At 41.2% G+C, this 25,093-nt stretch overlaps 1 protein-coding gene across 2 annotated transcripts in view; it reads right to left on the reverse strand.

Annotated features, from left to right (window-relative positions):
* The window catches only part of trrap (transformation/transcription domain-associated protein), an 86,032-nt gene extending 63,878 nt beyond the window's left edge, over window positions 1–22,154 (reverse strand). The window contains exons 1-32 of one of the 2 annotated variants that reach the window (XM_029281564.2): window positions 22,008–22,154; window positions 21,287–21,336; window positions 20,941–21,051; window positions 20,459–20,563; window positions 20,256–20,339; window positions 20,023–20,079; window positions 19,738–19,863; window positions 18,575–18,652; window positions 18,130–18,218; window positions 17,448–17,544; window positions 16,431–16,569; window positions 15,664–15,742; window positions 14,907–15,141; window positions 14,481–14,817; window positions 13,875–13,972; window positions 13,565–13,759; window positions 13,238–13,429; window positions 12,991–13,156; window positions 12,637–12,893; window positions 11,811–12,011; window positions 10,423–10,574; window positions 8,290–8,489; window positions 7,756–7,973; window positions 7,255–7,452; window positions 6,811–7,071; window positions 6,482–6,643; window positions 6,069–6,165; window positions 5,632–5,753; window positions 2,762–2,932; window positions 2,451–2,519; window positions 1,272–1,292; window positions 650–769 (exon numbers count right to left, since the gene is read on the reverse strand). In XM_029281564.2, the coding sequence (XP_029137397.1) occupies window positions 650–769; window positions 1,272–1,292; window positions 2,451–2,519; window positions 2,762–2,932; window positions 5,632–5,753; window positions 6,069–6,165; window positions 6,482–6,643; window positions 6,811–7,071; window positions 7,255–7,452; window positions 7,756–7,973; window positions 8,290–8,489; window positions 10,423–10,574; window positions 11,811–12,011; window positions 12,637–12,893; window positions 12,991–13,156; window positions 13,238–13,429; window positions 13,565–13,759; window positions 13,875–13,972; window positions 14,481–14,817; window positions 14,907–15,141; window positions 15,664–15,742; window positions 16,431–16,569; window positions 17,448–17,544; window positions 18,130–18,218; window positions 18,575–18,652; window positions 19,738–19,863; window positions 20,023–20,079; window positions 20,256–20,339; window positions 20,459–20,563; window positions 20,941–21,051; window positions 21,287–21,336; window positions 22,008–22,107 (4,587 nt within the window). In that variant the 5' untranslated portion in view covers window positions 22,108–22,154. The remainder of the gene's footprint in view (window positions 1–649; window positions 770–1,271; window positions 1,293–2,450; window positions 2,520–2,761; window positions 2,933–5,631; window positions 5,754–6,068; window positions 6,166–6,481; window positions 6,644–6,810; window positions 7,072–7,254; window positions 7,453–7,755; window positions 7,974–8,289; window positions 8,490–10,422; window positions 10,575–11,810; window positions 12,012–12,636; window positions 12,894–12,990; window positions 13,157–13,237; window positions 13,430–13,564; window positions 13,760–13,874; window positions 13,973–14,480; window positions 14,818–14,906; window positions 15,142–15,663; window positions 15,743–16,430; window positions 16,570–17,447; window positions 17,545–18,129; window positions 18,219–18,574; window positions 18,653–19,737; window positions 19,864–20,022; window positions 20,080–20,255; window positions 20,340–20,458; window positions 20,564–20,940; window positions 21,052–21,286; window positions 21,337–22,007) is intronic. The other variant, XM_029281565.2, reaches the window with a different exon arrangement.
* Window positions 22,155–25,093: the final 2,939 nt, after the last annotated feature.

The following is a 25,093-nucleotide window of genomic DNA, read 5'->3' on the forward strand; positions in this document are numbered from 1 at the left end:
TTAATTGCAGGTTTTCATGTGCGGACAATATTCACATGGGAAGGATCAGACAGGACTGGGAACTTTATCCCAGGATCAATTTCACATCCTTTAAAGCAGTGGTTCTTAACTCGTCTAGCCTCAGGACCCACACCCAACTCCTTCATGAAAAATTGCAAATGTCTGATATTTTTCAACCAATCAGATTTGTTTAATGGAAAATGTGCAGCATGGACCTCTGAAGTTACAAAACATGTGACACAATAAATAAATATGTTTAAAAAGCGCTTCATTGACTTTTTGAAAAAAAAATCCCACAGGCACACATTCTCGACCCACTGAAAAGGGTTTTGCAAAAAACATTTTGGATCCCGACCCACCAGTTGAGAACCACTGCTTTAGAGTATAACAATAGCCCTCTTTGTCTCAAGCCATTTTTTTTTAACATTCTTTTTTGCATCTTTTATTAATAAAACACAACACAGCCTCCTGTTGAAAGGCAGGATGACATTACAATGTTGACCATTGAAGAAGCTCCAAGGTATTTTTTCCAGTTTGCTTTAAAATACTTAGCGTGTACTATATAAAGTACATGCTAATCCTCTAAAGGTCTTAATTGATTGCTTGTCTATGATAGGATTTTTTATCAACAGTGTAGTTAGGCTCCTACCTCTATGAGCATGGCCCGCTCTGTCTTCATGACCACCTCCAGCAGAGGTTTGACCAGAGTCTGAGGTGCGGCTGGGATCAGGTGGAAAAGGTTGATGATGGCAGAACAGATCTTCATCTCCTGGACAAAGAGCGAAGAAAACAAAAGGAGTGAATGATTTTTTTTTTTTTTTTTTTTTTTTGAAAGGCGATTGGATTTAAACAGGGACATATTTTCTGACAGATGGACAGCCACTGTAGAGAGACGAGGATGCATCTTGGTAAACCATGAACAATGCTCATCAGTAGGTTAATCCCACACTAGCTTGGATTCTTGGTTAACATTCGCACAGGGTACAAATAATAACATGGCAGTTATAAACCTTCTATTTTTTTTATAGAGTATGACACATAAGGGCCAAAAGGAATAGGGGAGTATTGCAGAATACTAAAACAGACAAATTATGGAGGTAAGAGAAATGTTTACGATGACAGTAACATTCCTACAGACAACTACAAACACAGAAATACAGGGCGAGTCAATCACTACCACAACATAGGTTTAATTCACCAGCAAGACATTGGTTCAACTATCACTGACTGAGAGTCACCAACAGAGGGCGCAGCACCAGGTCACATCTCACCTCAACGCCCTCCAACGCAGGCTGTGCCGGAACGGGGGGAGACAATGATCAGAGTCAGCAGAGCAGTACGTGTGCATTTTGATTGTGTGTCTGTGTGTTGTCAGTCTTTGTTCCATAAGGGGAGGTGAGCAGATAAGACAGGGTAATGAAACGGGACGATGGCAGCAACCTTTACAGGTGACCTAGTGGACACCTTTTTTCTCGGGGGGGGATGTGTACAAATCTGTGGCATTTTGGAGGAAGAATGCTCTTCTGATAGATACCAGGTCAAGAATGCAACACCTGACATTTTGTTTTTGTTGAAACCCTTTCAGTCAACGTAAAAAAAATCTCTTACTTCTAACTGACACCTTGTTACTCCTCTCACTATTCTCCTCCACCCTGATAACCCTCTTCTCCCCCTACATGTCTTAAACCATCCTCCTCAGCCCTGCTCTGTCCCTCCTCCTTCAAATTTCTTTGCCTTCATCAGACCCCGCTGATTGACCCCCTGACCCTGGCTTTTATTGTCACAGCCAGCCTTGCTGTCAACACCCACAAAGACCACGAGTTGGACGGAAGGGAAAGACAAAGGCTCAATTTGCATCTAATTAAGCGCACCAATTTGAGATAGAGCAGAATGAGTTCACATAAAGTGAAGGGAGGGGGGGAAAATGGGCATTATTTCTATGAGGAAGAGGCAATGGTTCCCCCCTCCTCCCCCTCCTCCTCCTCCTCCTCCTCTCTCACCTTTTCTCTGCCTTTACAAGGTTATCTGTCGGGGAGATAATGAGGAGACGCAGCGCTGGGCCCTCCACCGCCTGCCTGGCGCCTAATTAATCATTGATTGTAATATGGCCACTCACAACTCATCTGGGAGGAGGCCACATTGAGGAGGTGTTGACTTCATGTGACTGTGGCTTTGAGTGTGTGTAAGGGGCAATTTCTCTGCCCCCTTCAGTGAGAGCTGTCAGGCTCAGGGGGACAGATGAAAAGGGGCCAGTAGACGGCTGTGTTGACCTGCTCCCACCGGCTGTGACTGCTACGGTGTAACAATCAAATCAGATTACTACAGAAGGACTAGAAGAAAAAAACATCTACATATACTGAGTGGGGGGAGCTGCTCATTTGTATTCAACGTGAAGAGTAGAGAGATGTGTGCATTGAAGTGTCGGGTCTGTGTGTGCTGTGTGAACTTACGCTGCCATCGCTGCGCTGTCCCCCCTTGTGCGTTATTACAACCACCTCCATCCACTTCCTCAGGTGTTGCTGAGAATAAAAGAGACAGACGTGATATCGGTGATTCATTTGTGTGTGCATGGCCACACAGCTCAATAGATAGAATGTGGCACTAACAGGTTATAAATAACCGTCCCTTGAACTTTAGATTTGTATTGCTATAATGTGTTGTTCATATATCTCTTGAATGCCGACTCTCTCGTCTGCACAACAATCTGACCTTTTGGAGGAACTAATAAAGAAAAACCTTCAATCGTTAAAATGTTTCTTACCATCATCTGGTCGCAAAACTTGTCATTGAAGGAGTTGGGGAAAAGTCGTGTGACGGAGGTGAGGCGGTTCACCACGTTGAGCGTCAGGCTGCGGTAGTCACCGAGCATCATCAGCAGGGGGCGCATGTGAGTGTGGATCTGGTCCACCTCGATGGTGGCACCTTCCAGGAACTAAAAACAAGAGCGGAGGGACGCATCATTCAAGTGTTTACACATCTCTTGAAATCAAACAAGATATCATGGTTGAGGAATCAGAGCTGCACTTTATAGATTCAGATTTTTCTTATATTATTATCATCAGTCTTGTTTTGCACTGCTGTTGTACAATTATATGTTTCCATTCGGGCTGGGATTCTTTGGGTGTTTCATGATTCAATTTTTAATCTTGGGGTCACGACTCAATTGAGCATCTATTTTTCGATTCAAAATGATTCTGGATTCATGATTCAAAGTCTATTTTTGAATGAGTACATACTTCAGGATTTACTTCAGTCATCTGTGAGACTGACATTCTACTGAGTAAAGAGCTAGCCTTAGCACTTAGCAGGAAGTGACTGGTTAGCCCCAAAAAATATATTTTTGGAAGTTATGAATAAATTTAAAATCTCAGAAGAGAAGAACCTTGATTTTTTTAACCACCTTTAGTTTCCATGATGCATTTCAGTCATTGAGGTCACATCAAATAGAGCTGTTCATTTGTGTCAAACTGCCACTGCTGACTTCTTTTGACTAAAGTTTGCATTTCAACTAACCAGAGTATACTCTGTGATTGAAGATATTAGCGTTTAGCCTTGTGTCTTCACTCAGGCCACTCAAATGAGGGCACGACCAGCCATAAACAAGCACACATGCCAAAAGCACACACTGATGATGCACAGCCTCGCACAAGAAGGGAAGGGAATGATGAATGGCAGCCACATTCATTTTCCTCTCAGAGCTGAGAACAAACACTCCATCCTGTATCGACCGGCCCATGGCAACGCTCATTAGTGCTAGCAGGCTCGAGATGAAAGAATGGAGAGAGCAGGGAACGGCTTCCAAAAAAAAAAAAAAAAAATCACAAGATAGTGACAGTGGTGAAGAAAGAAAATGAAGGACACAGGAATGGAAAGAAAAGGGGACAAAGGATAGATGGATGGATACTTGGATGGTATGGATACTTTGATAAATAGAGCCGGGACTGGTTCAGAGGAGAGTGTGATTAAAGAGAGGGAGGTCCATATGAAGATGGTGGGGTAGGGAAATGGTTTGGGTGGGGGGGGGCTAACAAAGGATTTATTCCATGGCATATGTCATGAATGATTAAGATCCAACAATAAAGACACGAAAAGGAAAAGAAGGAAAATAGATAGAGAAAGAATCTACAGAACACATACTGTTATATCAGAGGGTAAATGATACACAAGTGGTTAAAACAAAAAGAGAGAGAGTGATGCCTCAGGGCTGAACAGTAGAAAGAAAAGTCAAAGGTGTGGAAAATGTGTTTTTACAAAGGATTAAAAGGGTGCCAACAAATTCACAAGTCTGATCTTTGGCTTCATAGCTTAGGGGCATGGTCTTTAATCCAGATTTAGAAAGGTTACGTCTGTAGGTCTCTGGCTGGAGTGGAGTCAGAGATTAGACAGCATGTCTGAAAGCTTTCATTAAAATCTTTGAGCCAATTCTAATCAATCTAAAAGTAACCATGAACCAAAAGATATGACTGAACTAGAGACTGTATAGGCAGCTTTCAAACATTTCAACATCTTATCCCTTTACAGATGATACAGAGGTGTCAATTGAATAATGTAACCATGGAGGGGAGAGAAAGAAAGCCTATAGTAGCCGAGCAAATGTGAATGGAAGGACCTTATTGGTCAAATAAGGTGTCAGGTGGATCTTTTTTTAATGTAACAGATAAAACGTTTGGATACAATCTTTTACTGGATTTGGATCGTGGGGACCCTTGGCGGACCATTTTGTTGGAATATTATGACCAGAAGAGTTCAGTACACTTTCAGATGGTATGACAAATAAATCAGAAAGACTTGTTTTTTTGGTCGGAGGTCTGACAGATGTGTAGAATTTGGCTACTGTGTTGGATCTTAATCTGGTTAATTTGGTATACATGGTCAAAATCACAAGAATCATAGCACTCTAGCGATGTATCGAATGAGTGATACTTATACACAGTTATTGATTACACAAAAGTGACAATCAGAAAACACACTTAAGGGATGTGGGGAGATTCATCAGAAAAGTTTCTAGTATTTGTAGATTTCCAATACAGATGTGTGTCATTTTGAGTTTTCTAAACCATCATGGCCTCTGAAGAACACAAATCTACGGACAGATTAACAGTCAGGCCTTGTGAAAAAAGATATTCTGATGTTGTATAGGAATATTTTCATAGAATACTTTTGAAAACTTTTAATGTGTTTAATCTACAACAAAAGTTACAGTAAAAGTTAAAAGTCCTGTGAGGATCTTTAGGTTTGTGTTCATTTTTGCACCCACTGTGGACACATGTGGTGTTTTTTGCTTTTGAAAGTCATACAGAAGGATCAATTTACATTTTAGTGCTGGTTAAAATCTCCTCACAAGGCAAGGCACCAAACCCTCAACAGCTCTGGCGTGCTCCCTGTGTGGCAGCCCCCTCACTCTGACATCTCTCCATTAAAGCATGTGCATAGGTACTGTTTGTGTATGTGTGTAATACCGGCCTATGTGTATGAGAAGCATGTCTCTAAATAACCAGAGTTTCCCCTCGGGGGTTAATAAAGTATGTGAAATTAATACATCTGGTGAGCCATTGTGTAACGTGTTTTCATTCAAATGTACACCAAGTATGAAACAATTTTCAAAAAAGGGAGGAGGGATGTTGCACTGACCTTCCTCATACACGCCTCGCCTGCTTCCTGCAGCTCATTGTTGGTGGAGTTGAGGGCTTTGAACAGGGCAGCAATGATCTTCTCCCTGGACTGAGGAAGGTAATTACACGCTGCCAGGGCATCTAAACAGAAGAAAGAACATCAGGAACATCTGATATCTTTTGTGACATCATGTATACATCACAAACTAGATCATTAAAATATAAGTATCACATTTAAAAAGATGTGTTCAAAAGAATTATCACAACAATCTATGCTTCCATGACAACAGTTAGATCACTAAACTTAATGAAATGTCAATTGTTTGTAAATTCCAGGTATTGGGCTTCTTCAAGAACAACTTTCAATAAGGAAAAAAGGGTAAGCATCAAATGCAAAATGAATACAATAATCAAAACAAGGGACTTCAGATATTCAGTTCTGAGGGCTTTACTCACTGAGCGCTGCGATGCGAAGGGGTACCAAAGAGGGAAGGCTTTTGTAACAGGGCAGCTTCATCAGAGCAGCGTCCTCGGCCTCACACAGGTTCAGTAGCTAGAAAAATTAAACAGACATTGGAGGTCAGGGGTCAATAATGTGATTGATAGATGTCATGAGTTAAATAATGAAGAGGAACACAGAGAGATTCCTCGATTGCTCCATCTTCTTTGAACATAAGATGTAATCATAAAATGCCCTTTTTGCCATATAACATTAAGTAGAATTAAATTAAATCTATTTTCAATATAGAAAAAGAGCCAACAATATGATTTATTTTTTCTATAAAAAGTCACAAAAACAAGAACTGAAACTACCATTTGAAAAAAAGAGTCCATTTAATAAGATTTAGGGCCTTTTGCATCTGCCTCACCTCTGTGTAGAAGACCTTGTGCTCCATGACGTTGAGGTCCATGGTGAAGAGGCGGGGTTGCAGGGTGGTGCAGAAGGTGTTGCCCTCCATCAGGCCAATCTGGGCGTTGGCAGGCTGGTGGCGGAGCAGGTGTTTCTTTGGGGGAACCATATCTTGCAACACCTGAAAAAAGAAAAGCGAGGGCAAAAAAAAGGTACGTCATGTGTTCAGGGTGATCAGACAAACTTAGTGATAGCGGTATGTTCTGCACATGGCATGAAAGGTGCGTTTAAACATGAAAGTCTTCTAGGGAATTCAGTCCTGTTATACAGTTTTGTCCTTGGTTTTACCTCTTTGTGTGGTTCCATGATGACAGTGACACTCTTGCCGGTGACCTGGGCGAGCACCTGCAGGGAGTGCATGGCCTGCTTTCTGACAGTGGAGTTTGGGGAGGTGACCTCTCGCACCAGGTCGTGTGTGACCATGTGGAACGACTTGTCCTGGGCGGCCAGCAGCTCCTCTGTCTTCTCTTCATCTTTTAATGGAGTGGCACAGCGCACAAGCAGCTGCTCCAGGGTGGTCTTTGCCATGGCTACTGCTCCGTTTGACACCTTATCGTGAAAATCAATAAGTTAGTACTACAAGGCTACTGCAGTGCGGGTTATAAGTCGTTCCATTGCACTAGCTGCAAGCTTTGTAATATGTGAAGGCAGAAGCCGACGTCAAATTCAAACTTGTAAACCTGCTTTAACTTTTTTGGAATTATTTTTTGGTAATTAAGTATTTCCTCTCACCTCTCCTGTGAGGTCCATCATGACAAAGAGCAGGGCCTTGAGAAAGGTGAGCTGGTTCTGCAGTACCCAGATCAGAGGCAGTCTCTCCATCAGGAACTTGATGGACACCACACCCCCAAGCTTGGCGTACCAGGCCTGCTCATAGCAGCAGGCGCACAGACGCTCCACAATGTAGGAGAACAAAGGCAGCTGGCACGCCTGGAAATGTAGACAAGAGGTTGGGATGATAAACTGATTCCAATTTAAAACTATGAAACACAAACGAAACAATACATCAAACGCAGCGACAATTAATCATGAAATGACAAAAAGTTTGAGTGATTAAAAGTGTGTATTTATTGCAAATGTTTATATGTAAATGCAAGAAATCAATTTGTCAGAATGTTTGGAACCAGAGTTAGAGTGGAATCATTTTTTATGTTTTATTAGTGGCCAGAAAATGTTCACAATTCCCAATGCATTCACCAATCTCCCTCCAACAGCCTCCAGGCAGTGACTCACCCTCTCCTTAGAGCCAAGAATGATGCTGGCCACGTCGAAGATGACAGCCAGAGCCACTTCTCCAATCTTACACAGCTCCTTCTCCTCGTAGGCCATGCAGATGGCTATGGCATCGATCAGAACCAGCGGGTCCATGCCCTTTGAGCCGTTCTCCTCGCTGTGGAACATAGATGTGCTCGGCTGGCTGCCCAGCTGGTAACAGGGCAGCAGGAACGGACCTGGGGATCAAAAGGGAAGAATGAGAGGGACTGAAGTCGTGTTCATTCTGGACTTCATGAATTTAAAAATACTTTAAAGAAGCTACAACTAAATTTTTGTGTTGAAGCATATTAACTTGAATTTCTTTCGTTTTTTTCTTTTTTCTTTTCTTTTATGAAAAACTAAAGCCGGAATTTGAATAGAACAGGCAAAAAAAAAGGGCAAAACTTGAAAGTGATACATTTCTCATGCAGCAGGGAATACAAGTCAAAGCCAGGACAAAACAGAAAGCTAATATTAGACGTAAAGAGAATAAAAAAAACACAAGTCCCTCACCACACTGCTGAGCTACAGCAACCATGGTGTAATGGCGAATCAGGCTGGCGACGAAGGGCAGCGCACTGGGCCTCAGGTCTTTTATCACAGCAGACATGAAGGCCCCGGTCAGGGCCTGCTCGAAAGTCCTGCGTGCAGGAGTGTCCTGCGCTTTGTAGCGGTGAGAGATGATGACGTTGGGAATCCACTTCTCAGCGAAGCTGGTGGGGGACAAAAAACACACAAATAATTAAATGGTGATTTATTTATTGGAAAATATGTGAAACCATTTTTATGCTGAAAGCACAAATATTCTTCAAAGGTTTGTGTTCAATTTAAAGAATATTTCCAGTTAAAAGATCCCTTTCAGCTGCAGTCCCCTGTAACTTTGATTCTCCTCATATTTCTGCCTCTTCTTAGCTCCTTCCTCCTTTCTATTTCCTCTTCCTCCCTTTTTGTCCCATGTTTGTTATTTACTGCAGCTGAGGGCAGCCGGGCCGGGGTGTGATTGAGCAGCTGTTTTCTCCATGCTTGAGCTTGTGTTTTATAACGGCACACGCCAGGGGCAAACCTGATGGATCGCTTCATTTCATTATTGCCATTTAAAGAACTACTCTTTTGAGGGGGGAGGATGAGGAAGGAGAGGAAGTGAAGGGAGAGTTAGGTTAGTTAGGTTCAGGGGGAAGTAAAAAAAAAAAAAAAAAAAAAAGGGAGTGAGGATCCTGTGCAGAAAGTGGGTTGCGATTGTCAGATCAATTGCCCTTCACTCATTCAGAGGCATGCCAGTCCAACACAGCTCTGTTTGCTCTGCTTGACATTTACTTGATTCAGTTTGTGTCTCTTTCTTTTTAAAACGGTAAGGTTACACTTACAGTGACCAAACACAAAAGGGGAGGCAGAGAGGGAGAGAAAGTAGAAGACGAAACCTTTTGAGAGAGAGAGGATGCTGGAAATCCAGACATCTGATGAGAGGAGGCGGCAGGTGCAGCCCCCCTGATCATAACTGACACACTTCATTATACCCAAAGAAATGTGCACACAGACATATTAGTGTGCATGTGTATGTGTCAGTGCATAGTGACAGGACAGTGTAAGGGGTCTGCTGCAGCGTAAACAGACAGGGGAAAGTCAATTAGCCCTTGCCCGGAGATCAATGATGGTAATGCGACTAACCCACCAAACATCCCCCCCCCCCCCCCCCCCCCCCCCCAGACATGTGTCTGATGTGTTTGTCTCCAACATACAATGAAGCCTGCCAGATGGGGGTATGAGTGTGTCACTAACCACTCCTGCTGAGATGGAGTTGATGAGATGTGTGTGGTGGGAAGTGGGGTAAAGATGTGACATGACAGGGTTAAAGGAGGGCATGTCTACAGGTGGAGGGCCAAAAGTTGAGGAAGTGGGGAGGTGTAACAATTCAAACAGCTTGTACGGTGGGGGAAGAAGTGGTCATGGGTAAGTGTCATGGTCAAGTTAAGGCAATTAAAGGTTAAGGATGGGGATGACTGATTGGCCACTTTGCTTTATTTGAATCTGAATTGAATCCAAAAATAAAATCAAAATGTTGTTTTTATTAACAACTAAATTGAAGCAGTTAGTCTGAAGGGTAGCAGACAGCTAGCTTTAGCTTCATCTGACTGCATCAGAATAGTTTTAAAGCGTGGCCATTATTCTACACACAGCTTCATCCAATAATCAAATATACACATATGGAGTGAGAAAGCGTTGCTTCTTTACAAAAAATATTGTGTTATTCATGGTGATAAATTTCAACTTTTGCAATGTGTTTATTGTGAATGATGAAATCAGAATAACAGTTAAATTGCGATTCATTTTGCAGCACTACTGACTTCACAACCAGAGATGTCCTGAACACAGCAGAGTAATAAGAATAAGCAGGCAGATGGCAGGCTCTCTGCAGGTACAGACACCCACACACTCACTTCAGAGAGAAGTGAGGATGGACATTATTTTTTAAGAGCCTTGATTTAGTGCCATGCTTTAAACTAATATCAGAATACATTTAAAATCCTGGTGTTGTGACATTTTCTTACATAGCTATAATTGAGTGATGCTTAGTACAACTGAAAAAAACCAATCACAATATCTGATCATAAGCCAAAGCCAAAAATCAGAGCCAGACAATTTACTCACTTGGGATGAGACAGAAGCTGGTAGAGAGCGTGCTTGTTGTCATCCAGACTTGTCATGGCCACCAGGAAACACTTAATGACCTCCCAGGCCTGCCGCCTGTAGTAAGGCTCCGTGTTGGCACTCTTCAGGCAGTCAAGGGCCGTCTCTATCGCCTTAGGGGAAATAATCCAGACACATTCTTACTTCAGTCTTCAGCGTTTTATACTCATATTTTATACTGAATCCAATGTTGCAAACTGCTAATACCCCTGTATTGTTATTATTATTATGGGAATTAAAGTGCAAGGTATGACTATATATATGTGATTAATGTGCAGGAATTAAACAGTGCGCCATCTGGCTAAGCAAAGGTCATTTTGATTTAAACATTATGGGCTGACAAACTACAGCAGTGAGGCATTTTTAAAGGAGGAAAATTGACTAATTAATGCCACTCAGAGCAGAGGAGAGATGATGAGGAGGATGCAAGGAAAGACGGAAGGATGAGCGGAGAGATGAGGCACAGGAGAAATGGATTACAGACCTGTCAGGGTATAATTATATATAAGACAGGAGAAATGCTCAATTACTAGTACTTAGCTATGAAAAAACTATATATATTTGAATGCAAACTTGTGAGGAAAAACTACTAATGTAACATTTTTAAGAGTACAGAAGTGTTTTTGAAGTATAAGATAAGAGTCAAGAGATACATCTGAACAAGAACAGAGCTTTAAGGATTAAGCAGAAGTTAGTCAGATATGTACAGCTCAAAAGGTAATGATAGTGAGTGCCTCAGTGGACTGCATTGAAGAGATTCAGATCAGTGATATTTGATCTCTCTGTCTATCTTACAGCACTTTTCACTGTCTCTTCCTAATGTGCCAACTAACAGTATGGGTGTATCATGAGCCTGATAGAGATTCATGCCTTCAGCAAGAGCATGCGTGTGTGTGTGGTCTGACGATAGAAAACACACAGACAGATAGCCAGAAAGAAGAGGGAGCAGCCATTAGTGGGAGTAAATAATGCCGTCATGGTGGCCCACACTAGATTGATGATTACTGACTGGGGATCAGGAGGAGAAACAGGAGATGAATTTAATTACCTGGAGGACACACACACACACACACACACACACACACACACACACACACACACACACCTCCCCACTCACTCGCTCTCTCTTACACACAAACCCCTGACAAGGATATATTGCTCTCAGCTGGGAACAATAATGAGGAATATCAAGCTCTTTTACGTTTACTTCTTTCTTTCTAAAACTAAAAATACAATGAGAAAAAAGGAAGAGAAATGGTCTTCAGAAAAGTTCAAACAAAGTAAAGAAAAACAAAACTTTCCTCCTCAGACCACTTACACATGTACCATTAAGAGCAGCGAGGTCTTACCTTCTCCATGGGCAGCTGTATGGAGGCCTTGCAGTCAGTGAACTCGGCCTTGATGCTCGGCCCCTGGACTTCAGTCACCACGTAATGAAGCCTCTGAGACTCCTTCAGCATCTTCCTGTTGCTGCCGCCAAACTTTCCCAACACCCGGTAGGCTACATGCGAGATGCTCTCGGCTGGGTTACGCAGAGTACGCCACAGGGCCTACAGCACGGGAGGACAAGAGGAGAAACAATAAGTATTGTGATGTGTTGATAGGGGGTTGGAATATTTCATTACGAGCTAAATAAATGTCAACATCGCGGTTACAGATTACGAGTCTTGATGCTGCATTTCACTGCATGTTACAAAGAATTCTGGGACAGTTAATGGTGAATACAAGCAAGAGTATTTTGATAGTCTTAATAAAATCTAGATTTCTATGTTTCATTTCGTCCATATATTTCACTGAAGAGCAGTATAACGTAAATTACAAGTAGAATGTACAACTGAGTATTAAGTTAAAAAAAAAAAAAAAAAAAAAAAACATTAATAAAAGATAATCCACAACATAATTCAAGGTAAAGATATTGACATTGTAATAAGATTTGATTTTGGAGAAGTCAAACTTCATGCTTTTCAGCAAACGGTTATGTGGTTGATTCCAATTATATTGCCATATCGTCATTTCCACTGTTGGCCACTAGAGGGCGCATGAGCTAAGTAATGTCGAGAAAAATAAACTGTTGAATGGATACAAATAAGTTGCATTTTGATTTAAAAGTATGCTGCCATGCCTTGAGACAATTTGCAGTGAGTGAGCAGTTTGAATTTAAGAGCGACCACGTACCTGCATGAGCTCTGCCCTGACCGGCTGAATGTGGTCGTAGAGGAAGTCGGGCTGCAGGTTGTCCACACACAGCTCCAGGGTGCGAAGGCCCTGGCTGACCAGAGTCTGAGAGCCGTTGAGGGCGGACACAAGTGGATCCATGAGCATGGGTAAGTAGGGCAGCAAGGAGCTCAGACGCACGGGCACGGTCAAACACAACTCCACAAAGAGATCCTTCATGTGCTGCTTGTGAAGGCCACTCTGCAGCATGTTCAGACCTGATAACATGGGAGAGGTGAAATTGGAAAAAATGTTCCTTTTACCTGTGTTAAGTACAACTCATCTCACATAAGTTACGGCGTGCAAAAGGTTTACCTTGCAGTAGGTTGGGTAGAAGGGGTAGGAACTCCTGGTAGAGCAGGTCATGACTGCCTCCTCCAATGGAACGGAAGAGAGCCCGAAGAAGAAGGAAGTAGTTATAGGGTTCCTTTGCCGATTGCGCCAGCTCCATGGAGCTGTTTACTATCTTGTGGAGGTGTGGCTAATGAAACAGGGACACTCTAATAAGTATAGTGCAACAAAAAAAACAGTAACACAAAAAAATGCAAAGGTGCATGTTTACCTTCAGCATCTGCTCATTCTCTGCAGCAAACAGTGACACTGAGCCAAAGACCAGTTTGAAGAGCTTGAGGTAAAGGTTGGAGAGCTCAACATTGGAGCCCATCTCTGGCAGTCTCTCAAGAAGATACTCTACCAGGATGGTCGCAAATAGAGCTGAGGTTGACAGGTTGGCCAGGAAAGAATTTGCCACAATCTAGGAAACAAAAGAATACCAAAAAAAAAACTGAAAGTGAGGACAAATGATGACTTGAGAGTATAAGAAAATATGTCAACCATGACACAAAACAAATGGCAACTTTTGTTCTTTGTGTGTGAGCCCAGCATGTACCTGCAGTGCGTAGTTTTTCGAGATCCTCTCCACCATGTACGGTACAGTTGTCTGAAAGATCTCCTTGAATGTGAGGGGGTTCATCATGGTGAAGACCCCAGCAAAGTGCTCCAGAACCTCTTTCTCCTCCTTCATGCGTACAGTCTGACAGTTGGCCACCCTGATGTACGTCTGCTGGTTGTTGGCAACCTGTACCTGCTCAGGGGAAACAGAAGGATTCAAATCTTACAGTGTATCCGAGCCCCAAACACATTTATCTGCCCATCTGGACAGTTAGAAATACTGATGGGAATTCAACCTTCTCCTGTACCTGGTAGATGTCCAACGCCTGCATGGCATATTTCACCAGCTTAATGTAGATTTGTGTTTCCTTTGGCTGAAGCTGCTTGTTTGGAATAAACTGAGCCTCTGAAAAAAGAATTGGAAAGGGGGAATAAATGAATGGTAAGATGTGCATTTATATGCTATACCCCCAGCTAGATGTGGTTTTTCAGCTTTTAACTTAATTAGCACAATTTTTTTATAATTTACAAACAGTCTGTATTTGGCAATCATCATGTTAGCACCCATACAAAGTGAAAAACAAAACAAAAACAAACAAATAACACCAAAAATCATCACCATGTGTACAACCTATCCCACCAGTTTGATTTTAGATAAGTTGTTACTATACTGTCCCCATGTTTTTCTTTGTCCTGTTTGCTCATTTACTTATTTTGTCCCTCTTTCTAATTCATTCATTTTATTTACTGACCCTTTTCCTTTTGTTTTGTTTGTGTCTAAATCTGCTTGCAAAACTGTATCGTACCACAGTTCCCCTCTTGTTTGTATCTCTTTCTTTTTATTGTGTGAGTATGCACATTTTGGTGAATTAAAGTTAAAAAAAACAAAAAACAAAAAAACTGTGTCCTCTCACCTCCCGGGGCCTTGCAGGAGGTGATGCCCCAAGTTATCGTCTTCACTCCGCACACAAGAGTCTTCACCAAGCTGCGGCAGTCCGACACCTGAAAGGTCTGCTTGTCCTCCTTCTCATTGGGTCGGTCGAAGGACGCTGTCTGGGACGGAGGCGCTGAGGGAACAGGTGTGGGAGGAGCAGGAGGGGGAAGGGCAGGAGTGGTGGATGGTGTCGGTGTGGCTGGGACCCCGGGTAACGCCACTGGGTCGACCACCCCCATCTCTGACTGGGGTTTGCACTTCTTGAAGATGGAGACGAGCTGGTAGCGTGCGATGGTGTGAAACTTCAGCACAAACACCTGAGTTAAAGAAAAGGAGAGCGACAAACATAATTAGGATTTCTTTCCAAGTAATTAAGTGCATCTTTCTTTGTCGATCCGAGCTCTACCTCAAGCATTCTCATCAGGATGTCGCGCCCATTGCCGTTCTCCTGCTCCGACTTCGAGCGGATGCAGTCCACCAGGTTGAGCAGCAGCTTGCAGGACATGGTCTGGATGTTACTGGGAAGAGACTCGTCGTCAATGTTCTTTGCAAAGAGCTGCACAGCTAGAGATAAATCCGTCAGGGGCAAGTTCTGGCGGACGTGGTGGACCAGGTCGGCTAGCGTGCTGTAGGCCAAGGGTCTAGAAAGCAAGAGAGACATGTAACTATGACATCTTGAGCTAAATTTATGACTGTATAGTCGTGAAAATTAAGAAGGCTGTAAACAATTAAAACCTACATTTTTAACAAAAAGGCTAAACCAAAAAGCAGAAGTCAGAGAAAGTTTGACAGATATGGAAAGTGGCTCGGAGGTAAAGAGAGAGGTATGCCAAGTGTCCTTCACCTTGTTTAAAATGTGGTTCTAATGTGAAATGACAACTACTTTGCTGAGCGTGCAGTATTAAGCTTCTGAAGAGGGTCAACAAGGTCTTAAAATGAACAAAAGGGAGAATGGGTTGGCAGCCTACACTCTGGTGATGCAGGTTAACATGACAGCTACCTGATTAATCTGAGAGGACACTTAACATGAACCTGGCTGTGCAATCAGCCACAAGAGAGTGAGAGAGAGAGAGTGAGAGTGAGAGTGAGAGAGAGAGAGAGAGAGAGAGAGAGAGAGACTGACACAAAAACACTACATGATCGAGAAAACACACAAAGCTCACCTCAGAGTCTCCCGAGCCGTGTAACCAGAACCAATCAGGATGGATTCATCAAAAAGTTTGTCCATACAAGGTATGAACTCTGAAACACAGTAAGATACATTTCCATGGCATTATTAAAATAATGAATGTATACCTGAAGAAATTATGTTGATGGGAGAAAAGGAAAAAATCTGTAGAGAATTTGTGTAGATGTGTTGCTAAACACTTGGACATATATTTTTATTCAGATAGGATAGTGAAGAGTGACCGAATGATACGCTGCAAATGTCGAGGGTCTAACTCAAACCCTTGACAGCAGGGAGGGGTATAGTCTCTGCATATAGAATGCATGCTCTAACCACTAGGTCAAACCGGCTCCCCAGTAAGGCAGTTTTAAAGTAGAGGATAATAACTAAGCACAAAATGATAGAAATATTATAACTGGATCATATAAGCATATGGGACAAATCACTGAAAATGGTTTTAGCAACAGAAGCGGAGGTACCGCACAATTGAACTCTCATCGTTAAATCACAAAAATGTGTGTCACTGTCTCATAATTTCACTGATGGTCTTCCTTTTTTGTCACCAAATGAAGTTTGACCACATATAAAAAAAGGTTATATCCGGATTGGCATGACTAAGCAAGAATCTTGGTTTCAGAGTAAACCAGCTTTACAGTTTCTTCAATGTTCACCTTGGAGAAAATAAGTGTGATTTAAATTGTGGCTATTTAACACTTGTTTTCCACTCATGTGTGTGCTCGCCATGTGTGTGTGTGTACATACGACTTCGCAGGTCAGTCGTGAGGATGTGCTTGGCCGCGATGAGCAATTCCTTGCGGAGGTGAGCGGTCTCCGAGGGGCAGTTGGATAGCAGCTGCAGCATGCCCTTTACCATCTGTTGAGAGTATTTTCCTACCAGGTCCTGAGAGGGCAACACAGACACAGAACTGTTTACTTTCTTTTTCTGTTAAAATGCACATGCGCAAAAACCTTCAAATACAAACCAAATGATATGCCTATACTCAATATGTTTTATTTTGTATCTTTTCAATTAATTTGGACCAGCAGGGTGTCTGTAACAGCACAAGCTGAACTAAAACACCCCCACACCAACAGAATTCTTCTAGGTGGGTTTGAAGGTACTTCAATGGTGTTATCAGAAGTTTCTGATGTTTTAAACCAATTGTCAGTTTTTCTGTCTGTTTTTTTAATAATGTCGGATAATGACTCAGTGGGTGTAGCAGGAGATAGCTTCAGAGAAGAGATATTCTTTTCATAATTACAAATGAATCCTGGAAGTTTCACAAAGTCTAAGTTTAATTTTGGGTCTGTTTCTTCTTAGGACTTCACAACTTGTTTTTATATCAATGAGCACTGCCTCCTGTCAATCACCCAACAACCACAAGAAGGAAATATATTTAAAAACATGTCTTTGTGCTTTTTTGCATCTCTACAGTCAAGGACCTTTATCACTTGTCTGCCCTTTCCTTCATTGACAGGACAGCAGAAGACAGAGAGGGAATATGGAGGAGAGAGTGGGATGTCATGAAACAAAAAGGATGAGGGTTGGAGTCTCACCCAGAGCCAGCAAGGACTTTGCCTCTGCATATTGGGCGCATGCTCAACCCAGCTTAGCTAAAGTGATGCCTCTTGTAGAGGATCTCTGATAGAAGTAAATGATGCAAAATGATGCAAGGGAAGGCTGAAATAGATGTGACAGTTATTTCCTAATAAAGCTGGGTAAGTCATTGAAACTATTCATCCACAGTGATGAAACACGGAGCCATCAGACAGGTGTACCTGGTAGATCCGGATGATGTAAGCCAGAAATGAAAGAGTCTTGATCTGCGCAGCAATGAAGTCTGCATACAGCTCCTTGTTATACAGCTTGTGTTGCCTGCAGAAGGAAACAGCACTATTAACATACCAAAGCCATTTAGTGACATCAAAGCGTCAATGATTCTGCACACCTGCAGCAGTTGGCAATTACAGAGGGTTAAAATAGTGAGTTTACATACGGACCGTTCTACATGGTGGACTTGTTTTTTCTGCATCACAGCTGCTACTGCACGTCAGAAAACGTTCTCTTTACCTGCCGCAGTCTGCGGATGTATTCTGGCTAAATTAGTTCTGCTCCATTTCCTTCCTGTTATAAATGCTAAAAAAAAAAAAAAAAACCTCATCCTACCCTGAGGTTTCACCTCCTGCTAAGCCAATTTCTCCAATTTTAACTTCCACAAATGGATCTTAACTCTGGCTTTGGCAGGCAAAGCGCCTTGCAAAACTACCAACAAACTTTAGTGCTAGAGAGGAAGAGGGGAAGAAAAAAGAAAAGAAAATGATCTTTAATGTTCCCAAATCACTTTAAAGGCTGTAAAGTGAAAACTTAATCTGTTTGAGGCACACTTAAAGTCTGAGGCAGGTTTGCACGGCCGACATGTGAGCTTGCAGGGACATACACACACAAACACACACATCCTACCTGGCCTGAGGAGACACCTGCAGCATGATGGTGTTCATGATGAGGGGCACAAACTCTGACACCACGTTGTGAATGTTCAGCTTATAGAGCTGAGGGGACAGAAACAAACACAGTTCAAGTCAGAATAAATTGAACTAACCTTTTCTTTTCTTTTTAAACAGTCAAAGTGATTTAACTTTAACTTCTTTCAAATGGATGTTTAGGAGGTTTGTTAAAACTTCCACATATCCATTTATCTCAATGCAGAGCTCAGTTTGAAAATTATGGCAGCTTTATTTCCACCACAATGCAGAAACAATAATTGACTCTAAACCTCGTGATTCAAACCATTACAAGAATTGATTTTGCATTTTAAGAAGGCATAGAGCAGAAAACACACTTTGCCACATCAGCAAAGGTTCCAGAGAGATTTTTTTATAGGAATATTCATGATGATGTCACTAACCTGGTACATCAGCACCACTATGATTGGCAGCTCTGCCAGGACCTTCAGAGACAATGAACCCCGTGGGATGATGGTGTGCTAGAGGCAGAAAAAAAAAGAGGGTTGTAACATAATGAGGATGACTAAAAGAACTGAATGACGCAGATGCTGGACATTAACTGCATCCATCTACAGCTAAAGTAAAACCCCATAAACAGAGAGATTTTAAAAATGGACTTGTGTCTCAGTAGTCCATGAGGTTGTCTGGTTGAAAAATTGTCCGTTATCCAACATTTGGATCCATTTTGAAATTTAGGAAGATAAGCAAGAATTATTCTCTAAATCAGTGTTTCATCATGTTTAACTGATATAAATATGAAATATGTCAAGGTGTTACAATTATTTTATATCACAGGACCAAAACTGTCACTTTGATATATTTTTTTGTCTAAGGGTAACTATACATTTTCTTCTGAGCAGTGGTTTCTTCTGTAAGTTTTTGCAACATGATGCAACAGGACACAATATGACCATTAATCAAACCTGCTAATGACACACTTCAACTTTGTATGGCTAAACTTCATACTTTTCAATGGGGATTCTCAGATCTTATCAGTTTTACTTTCAGCGTCCAGGTTGTTCAAAAGGTACTTTTCACACTCACACACGCACGCACACACAAACAAGCACTCTCTCAGACACACGTACCTTTGACTGGACTAAAGCACATCGCTCTCATCACATCGCCCATTGTAAGCACAAGTGCCTCATCTGTGCTGAAGTAAAACCCCATAAACAGAAAGAGATTTTAAAAATGGACTTGTGTCTCAGTCGTCCATGAGGTTATTTGGTTGAAAAATTATCCGTTATCCAACATTTGGATCCATTTTGAAATGAAAGAAGTTAAGCAAAAATTATACTCTAAATGATTTCAGTGTTTCATCATGTTTAACTGATATAAATATGAAATATATCAAGGTTTTTAAATTATTTTAAATCACAGCTGAAAGAGCCAAAAGTGTCATTTTTATATATATTTTTTTTAATTTAAGAGTAACTATACATTTTCTTCTGAGCAGTGGTTTCTTCTGTAAGTTTGGCAACTTGATGCTCTACTCCCATCTAGTGGTTCTACACAGTACTGCACTGACATTTAACATGTCTGCTGGTGTAGTTTCACTTACTGTTCTTGTTTCGCTGTCTTCCCTCTCCGGTGCGGTCTTGACCAAAACGGATGTGATCATGCCAACCATTTCCGGGGAGGGAACCGTGTTCTCTGCTATCACTTGCGGGTTCTCAAAGTAACGGGCCTGGTCGGAGCACACAGAGACATGGGTTAAAAGAAAACTGCAAACTGAGACACATTTAGAAAGACATGTCATGTTACTCAGTGCTTTTAGAAAAACCTAATCAGAATCAAAAGGTTCTTCATTAAAAGCAGAGTCACCTGACAAAGAGGACATACTTACAACTACTTTCGGCAGGTCTTTGTAAATCTGCTTCACAAAGTCCAGGAAGTGATGAATCTGAGAAAAAGAAGGATAAGAAAACAGCTTTCAGACAATGTTCACATGTGTCTTCTTCATAAACAATGACAGGAGACACTTTATTTCTGAGTTGTATTTGTCCTGCTGAAATCACTTTTGTCTTTTGTGATTTCACTACAACGTATTGCTTCAGGCAGTGAGGAGGAGAGTTTTACCTCCTGAGAGATCGGAGGCCGAAACTGTTTGTGCAGCTCTATAATGATGCGCAGGCATATCAGGACATTTTCCTCACTTTCAATCTGTGACGCAAAAGAGAGAGAGAAAAAATAAACACAGTGCAGTTTTGACGTAAAACAAAACACAAGATGATCAAATAGTGGCATAGTCAGATTTTCTGTTTTAAGGGAAACCATCATACCTCTAGGAAGCGGAACATCACAGACAGGATGTTCTTGGTGTGAGGGCGAAGGTGTTCATTTGTTGGAATGCGGTGGATGATTTCCAGCACCAGCTTCCTCAATTGCTGAATGAGGAATGAGGAAGAATGGAGAATATTTTAAAGCAAGGGTTAAGCGTTCAGTACAATAAGGCCATTTGATATAATAACATGATCGTAGGGGATGTTTAATTGACTGACTTGCTCAAATCCCTCTCAACAGTATCGATAAAGACAATAACTTGCGCGTGTGTGCGTTAAGATTCATAACAGGTAGGTCAAGTAGTTCTTGAGTTTTTGTTTACAACTGCAGTAATGATACTAAGTGAAATGTGTTTGGGAATTCAAAACAGATTTGTGTTTCTGCTGCAGTGGACAAGTCGGTACAGATGTCCAACATTCAAGCAGAGGTTCAAATTGATGAGCATAGGAGGAAGCCTGAAATCGTGTCTTTAGCTACACACCTGTGTAGGTTTCTCTTGTAGAAACTGCACCTCTCCATCCTGAAGAAAAGTGAGGAAGCGTGGGATGATGTGTTCCAAGAAGGTGGAGTACTGAGGCGAAGAGGTCACGTTCTGAAAAGGAGCAAGTTCAAGATATTTTAGGCTATTTGGAAATTGCAGATGTTTTGATAATTGCTTGTTTTCAGAGAAGACAGTCAGGATTTTTCTCCTCTAGGTTATGTCAAAAACAAAAATGTCCTTAAACTTTTGTGGAATCTATTAAACCTCTAAATATCCGTCAGCAGTGATCCAAGAAGTTACTCTCCTCCATCATTTACACACTGGGTGCAGCAGTCATCAAACGTACCTCAAAGTTCTCGCTGACCTCCTGCATCATCTTCAGCTTAGTCTCATCAGCTGGAAGATGAAGGACACAATATGACCATTAATCAAACCTGCTAATGACACACTTCAACTTTGTATGGCTAAACTTCATACTTTTCAATGGGGATTCTCAGATCTTATCAGTTTTACTTTCAGCGTCCAGGTTGTTCAAAAGGTACTTTTCACACTCACTCACACACGCACACACAAACAAGCACTCTCTCAGACACACGTACCTTTGACTGGACTAAAGCACATCGCTCTCATCACATCGCCCATTGTAAGCACAAGTGCCTCATCTGACCCTTCATTTACATAGCTAACACTGAGCAGAAAAGAAGTTGCAATGAAAGTATCACCTGTGTCACACAAAATATTTCACTGATTTTTAAATTAGAGACAAAACAAGATAGTTTTTCTTTTCGACGGGAATATACAGACATGAATATCAAAGACCAAAAAGGGCTAAGCTTTATTCAGACTGATCCATATCACATCTGATCATCTTATCAAACTTTAAAGAAGGACACCAGCCCTAAAAGAAAGCTTAAACAAACAAAAGCTCAATATCATTCCAGATAAACATGTAAAAGTAGTTTTTGCTGTAAATTTGTATTAAATGTTGTGTTGATAATCCTTTCAGCTAGTAACTTTCTGAACCTGCACCATACCTACACGCATACACTGGAGGTCAATAAACTTACGTGTGTTGGCGTCTGTGAGTGCTGCCACAAACTGCAGGTACTTCTTCATGAGTGTAGTCTGATCCACCACAGTGGGGCTCGGTGCTGGCACAAAGGCCATGGTGGCAGCCGGGGAAGACTCGCCTGCTGTGGGGGAAAGGAGGCAGACAGCAGCCTGCACAGCACTCAGTGGGATATCATGCACACTGTGGAGAGGGAATGAACAAAACAACAGCTGTAGTTGTAAATCTATACGATGGTAAACAGTGTGTTTATCTCTGGTATCACAGAACATATATTACAGCTGAAACAGGGATTTGAAGAGTTTGAGTAACAAACCGGTAACAGACACAAACATGCCTCCCAACGGGCGCACAGTGATGACATCATCACAGGCAGCAGTTAGCATCATTTTTGTTCACTCCGATAGTCCTTGTGAATTAAAAAAATGCTCTATAGGGTCAAAATTGGATTCATTGGATTATTAAAAGTCCGAAATTGCGTATTTGTTCACCAGATGACGACAAAAACGAATTAAAATGTATATATTTTGCAGAACACGGTAGCAACGGTAGGCTAACGAGTTAGCTTCCCCAAAGAAAGAAAGCGCCCGAGCATCCCTTCACATTAAACTCTGTTTAAAGGAGGGAATGGCGACTAACTTTAAAAAAAGAAGATTTTCTCCGACAAGTAACTGACCCAAATCTATTCGCATGCACAAGGTTGTGAAAATTACATATCCTTTCGCGTGTGTTTGTAAGAAAAGTCGAACAGTTTGTACTCACCGTGCAGCACAGACAGGAAACTGTCGCTCGCTCTAGACCCGCCGCGCTGCTGCTCAGCTTCAGACCTGCACACACAAAAACAAGTATATCACTCCGCGTTAACCTCCACTTGCATTATATTATCGTTATAATGCTTAAATACAATATTTTAACACATAATTGTCCTTAGCATGCACATATCTCTTGTACAACCATTGTTTAGTATAAAGATAATCTGATTATTGTCAAAAACGTTGTATCATAGTTCCGGCGGAATGATATCCATTGAAAACGAGTGGATATAAGACCATCGTTTTCGATGGTCTTCTTTGTCAGGGTTAATAGCAGAGAAAGTAAATTTGCGGGTAACTGCGCATAAACACTGGCGGTAGTATACGATCAATGCGATCCAGAGGTTTATTTGCAAAAATGCACGTCTATAAACAACATGTATTTTGGTATTTGTTACACTTTTAATAAATTGCTTTAAAGTAATTGCAAGATTATAACCATTATCAATCATAAGTAAACATTTCTGTGGTGTATGTTTGGAAAAAAAAAATCTTCCATTTGCTGTTCTTATAATTTCATATTTATGAAGACTGATTCAAGTCTGAGATTCTGCAGTGGCCATATTATTAAGATCATCGATAATGAGTGTGTTCCTCTAAAGAGTTATTTGGGTGTTGTGCATTAATTAAAAAACTGAATTTTCAGTAAGATGACATGTTAGATGGATTTTTTACAAAAGGCAAACCATAGAATTCTCATTATCAACTCGGACATAAAAATGATTAAAGATGGACGAGACGGAATTGTAGGCATCTACAACATAATTATTTATTCAGAACTTTTTCCTTTAGATTGCATTGTTTTTTCTTCACCACAAGATGTCAGTCCACCAAAGGAGAATAATGGGTCTGTATACTCTGCCCCTTTGAACAGTTAAGTTGTAATGATACCTTCAAATAAAACTCTTAATAAGAAAAAAATGAAGTACATCTTATATCATGATATTCATAGATTTTTTTAGATATGAAATTTTAACTAAAAAAAAAACACTGTGCAGCATCTGTATGTGCCAGTTGTCTGAAAGTGGAGTTTTGTGTTGTTATTGTTGTTTTATTGTTTTCAGTATATTCGCATGGAATAAGTCTAAAAACTAAAGATAATTCAGAATATTTTAAATCTTAATATGACATATTTAACAGTATTTTCAGGTTTATTCTCACTTGTTCTTCTTTTTTTTACCTTAATATTTACAGTATATGGTTAAAACATAATTAAGAAAGAAAAGTATAGATGTTTTGTTCAATGGTTGTTTTGGTTTTCATTGATTCTACACAAGACTGTTTTTTTTCTCTTCCTTTATGCCAGTCAAACCAATTCACTTTTTTCTTCTTTTGTTTTGCAGTGGATTACCTTTTATGGTCATGTTAAAGATGCTTATTTGATTCATATTAAGATTTGATGCCAATTTGTGGTCATGCACACACTGTGACTCATAATGAAAGTGTATGAGATTTGGGCTTGAGATTTGTTTCATAACGCTCCTTTTAATGGCTTTGGAAATAATGAAGTCTGGTTGAAAGATGCTCATTATTTATCTTGCCTGATCCATCCCGCCTGTCTGCTGCCTGCTTGCTCTGCTAATGGGTTTTAATTCACAACTCTCTCCTTCACAGCCTCCTCGTCCATGGAGTGAACCCAGTGGCAGAGGACTGCAGAATGAGATGTTCCTTTCACTGAACGTCGTCTATAATACACAAGCTAATTTGACACATAGTGTGACATTTTCATTCTCTCTCTGCCTCTCTGCTCCCTAACTAGTAATGATCTGCTAAAAGATGTTTGTCTCAGGCTTATTGCACTGTCCGGATTGTTTCATAGGTGTTTTTTTTTTTTGTTGTGATGGGGGCTTTATTCTAAGAGGGGAGAGTGGATGACACACTGGTTCTCCGGTTTTGCAGAACCCCTCAGCTGTCCATTAGATTTGTGTTTCTCACAAACTGTTGCTGCTGCTGATGCCCTTATGATGAAGCCGCGCCATGCACCCCGGCTTTATTTCTCATATAGAAATAAGTGCACTCTTCTTGAGGCTGAGTCTGAATCATCAACAATACCCTGAAAATCCATTCATGCACTCAAAGCCCCCATGTACATTCGCTCTTTTCACACACATGATCTCTGCTAGATACACAGAGCATGTGTGTTATAGGAGATGTTAATATTATCATGTGCTGTACCCAGAGTAATCCCAGTTATTGTTTTGTTTGTTTTTCATTCCCAGGAGCTGAATTGTTACCATGTGGAGTTATATTGGACTTTGGTGTTCCACCTGTT

Source organism: Labrus bergylta, chromosome 21, assembly GCF_963930695.1.
Source record: "Labrus bergylta chromosome 21, fLabBer1.1, whole genome shotgun sequence".
Classification (NCBI taxonomy): Eukaryota; Metazoa; Chordata; class Actinopteri; order Labriformes; family Labridae; genus Labrus; species Labrus bergylta.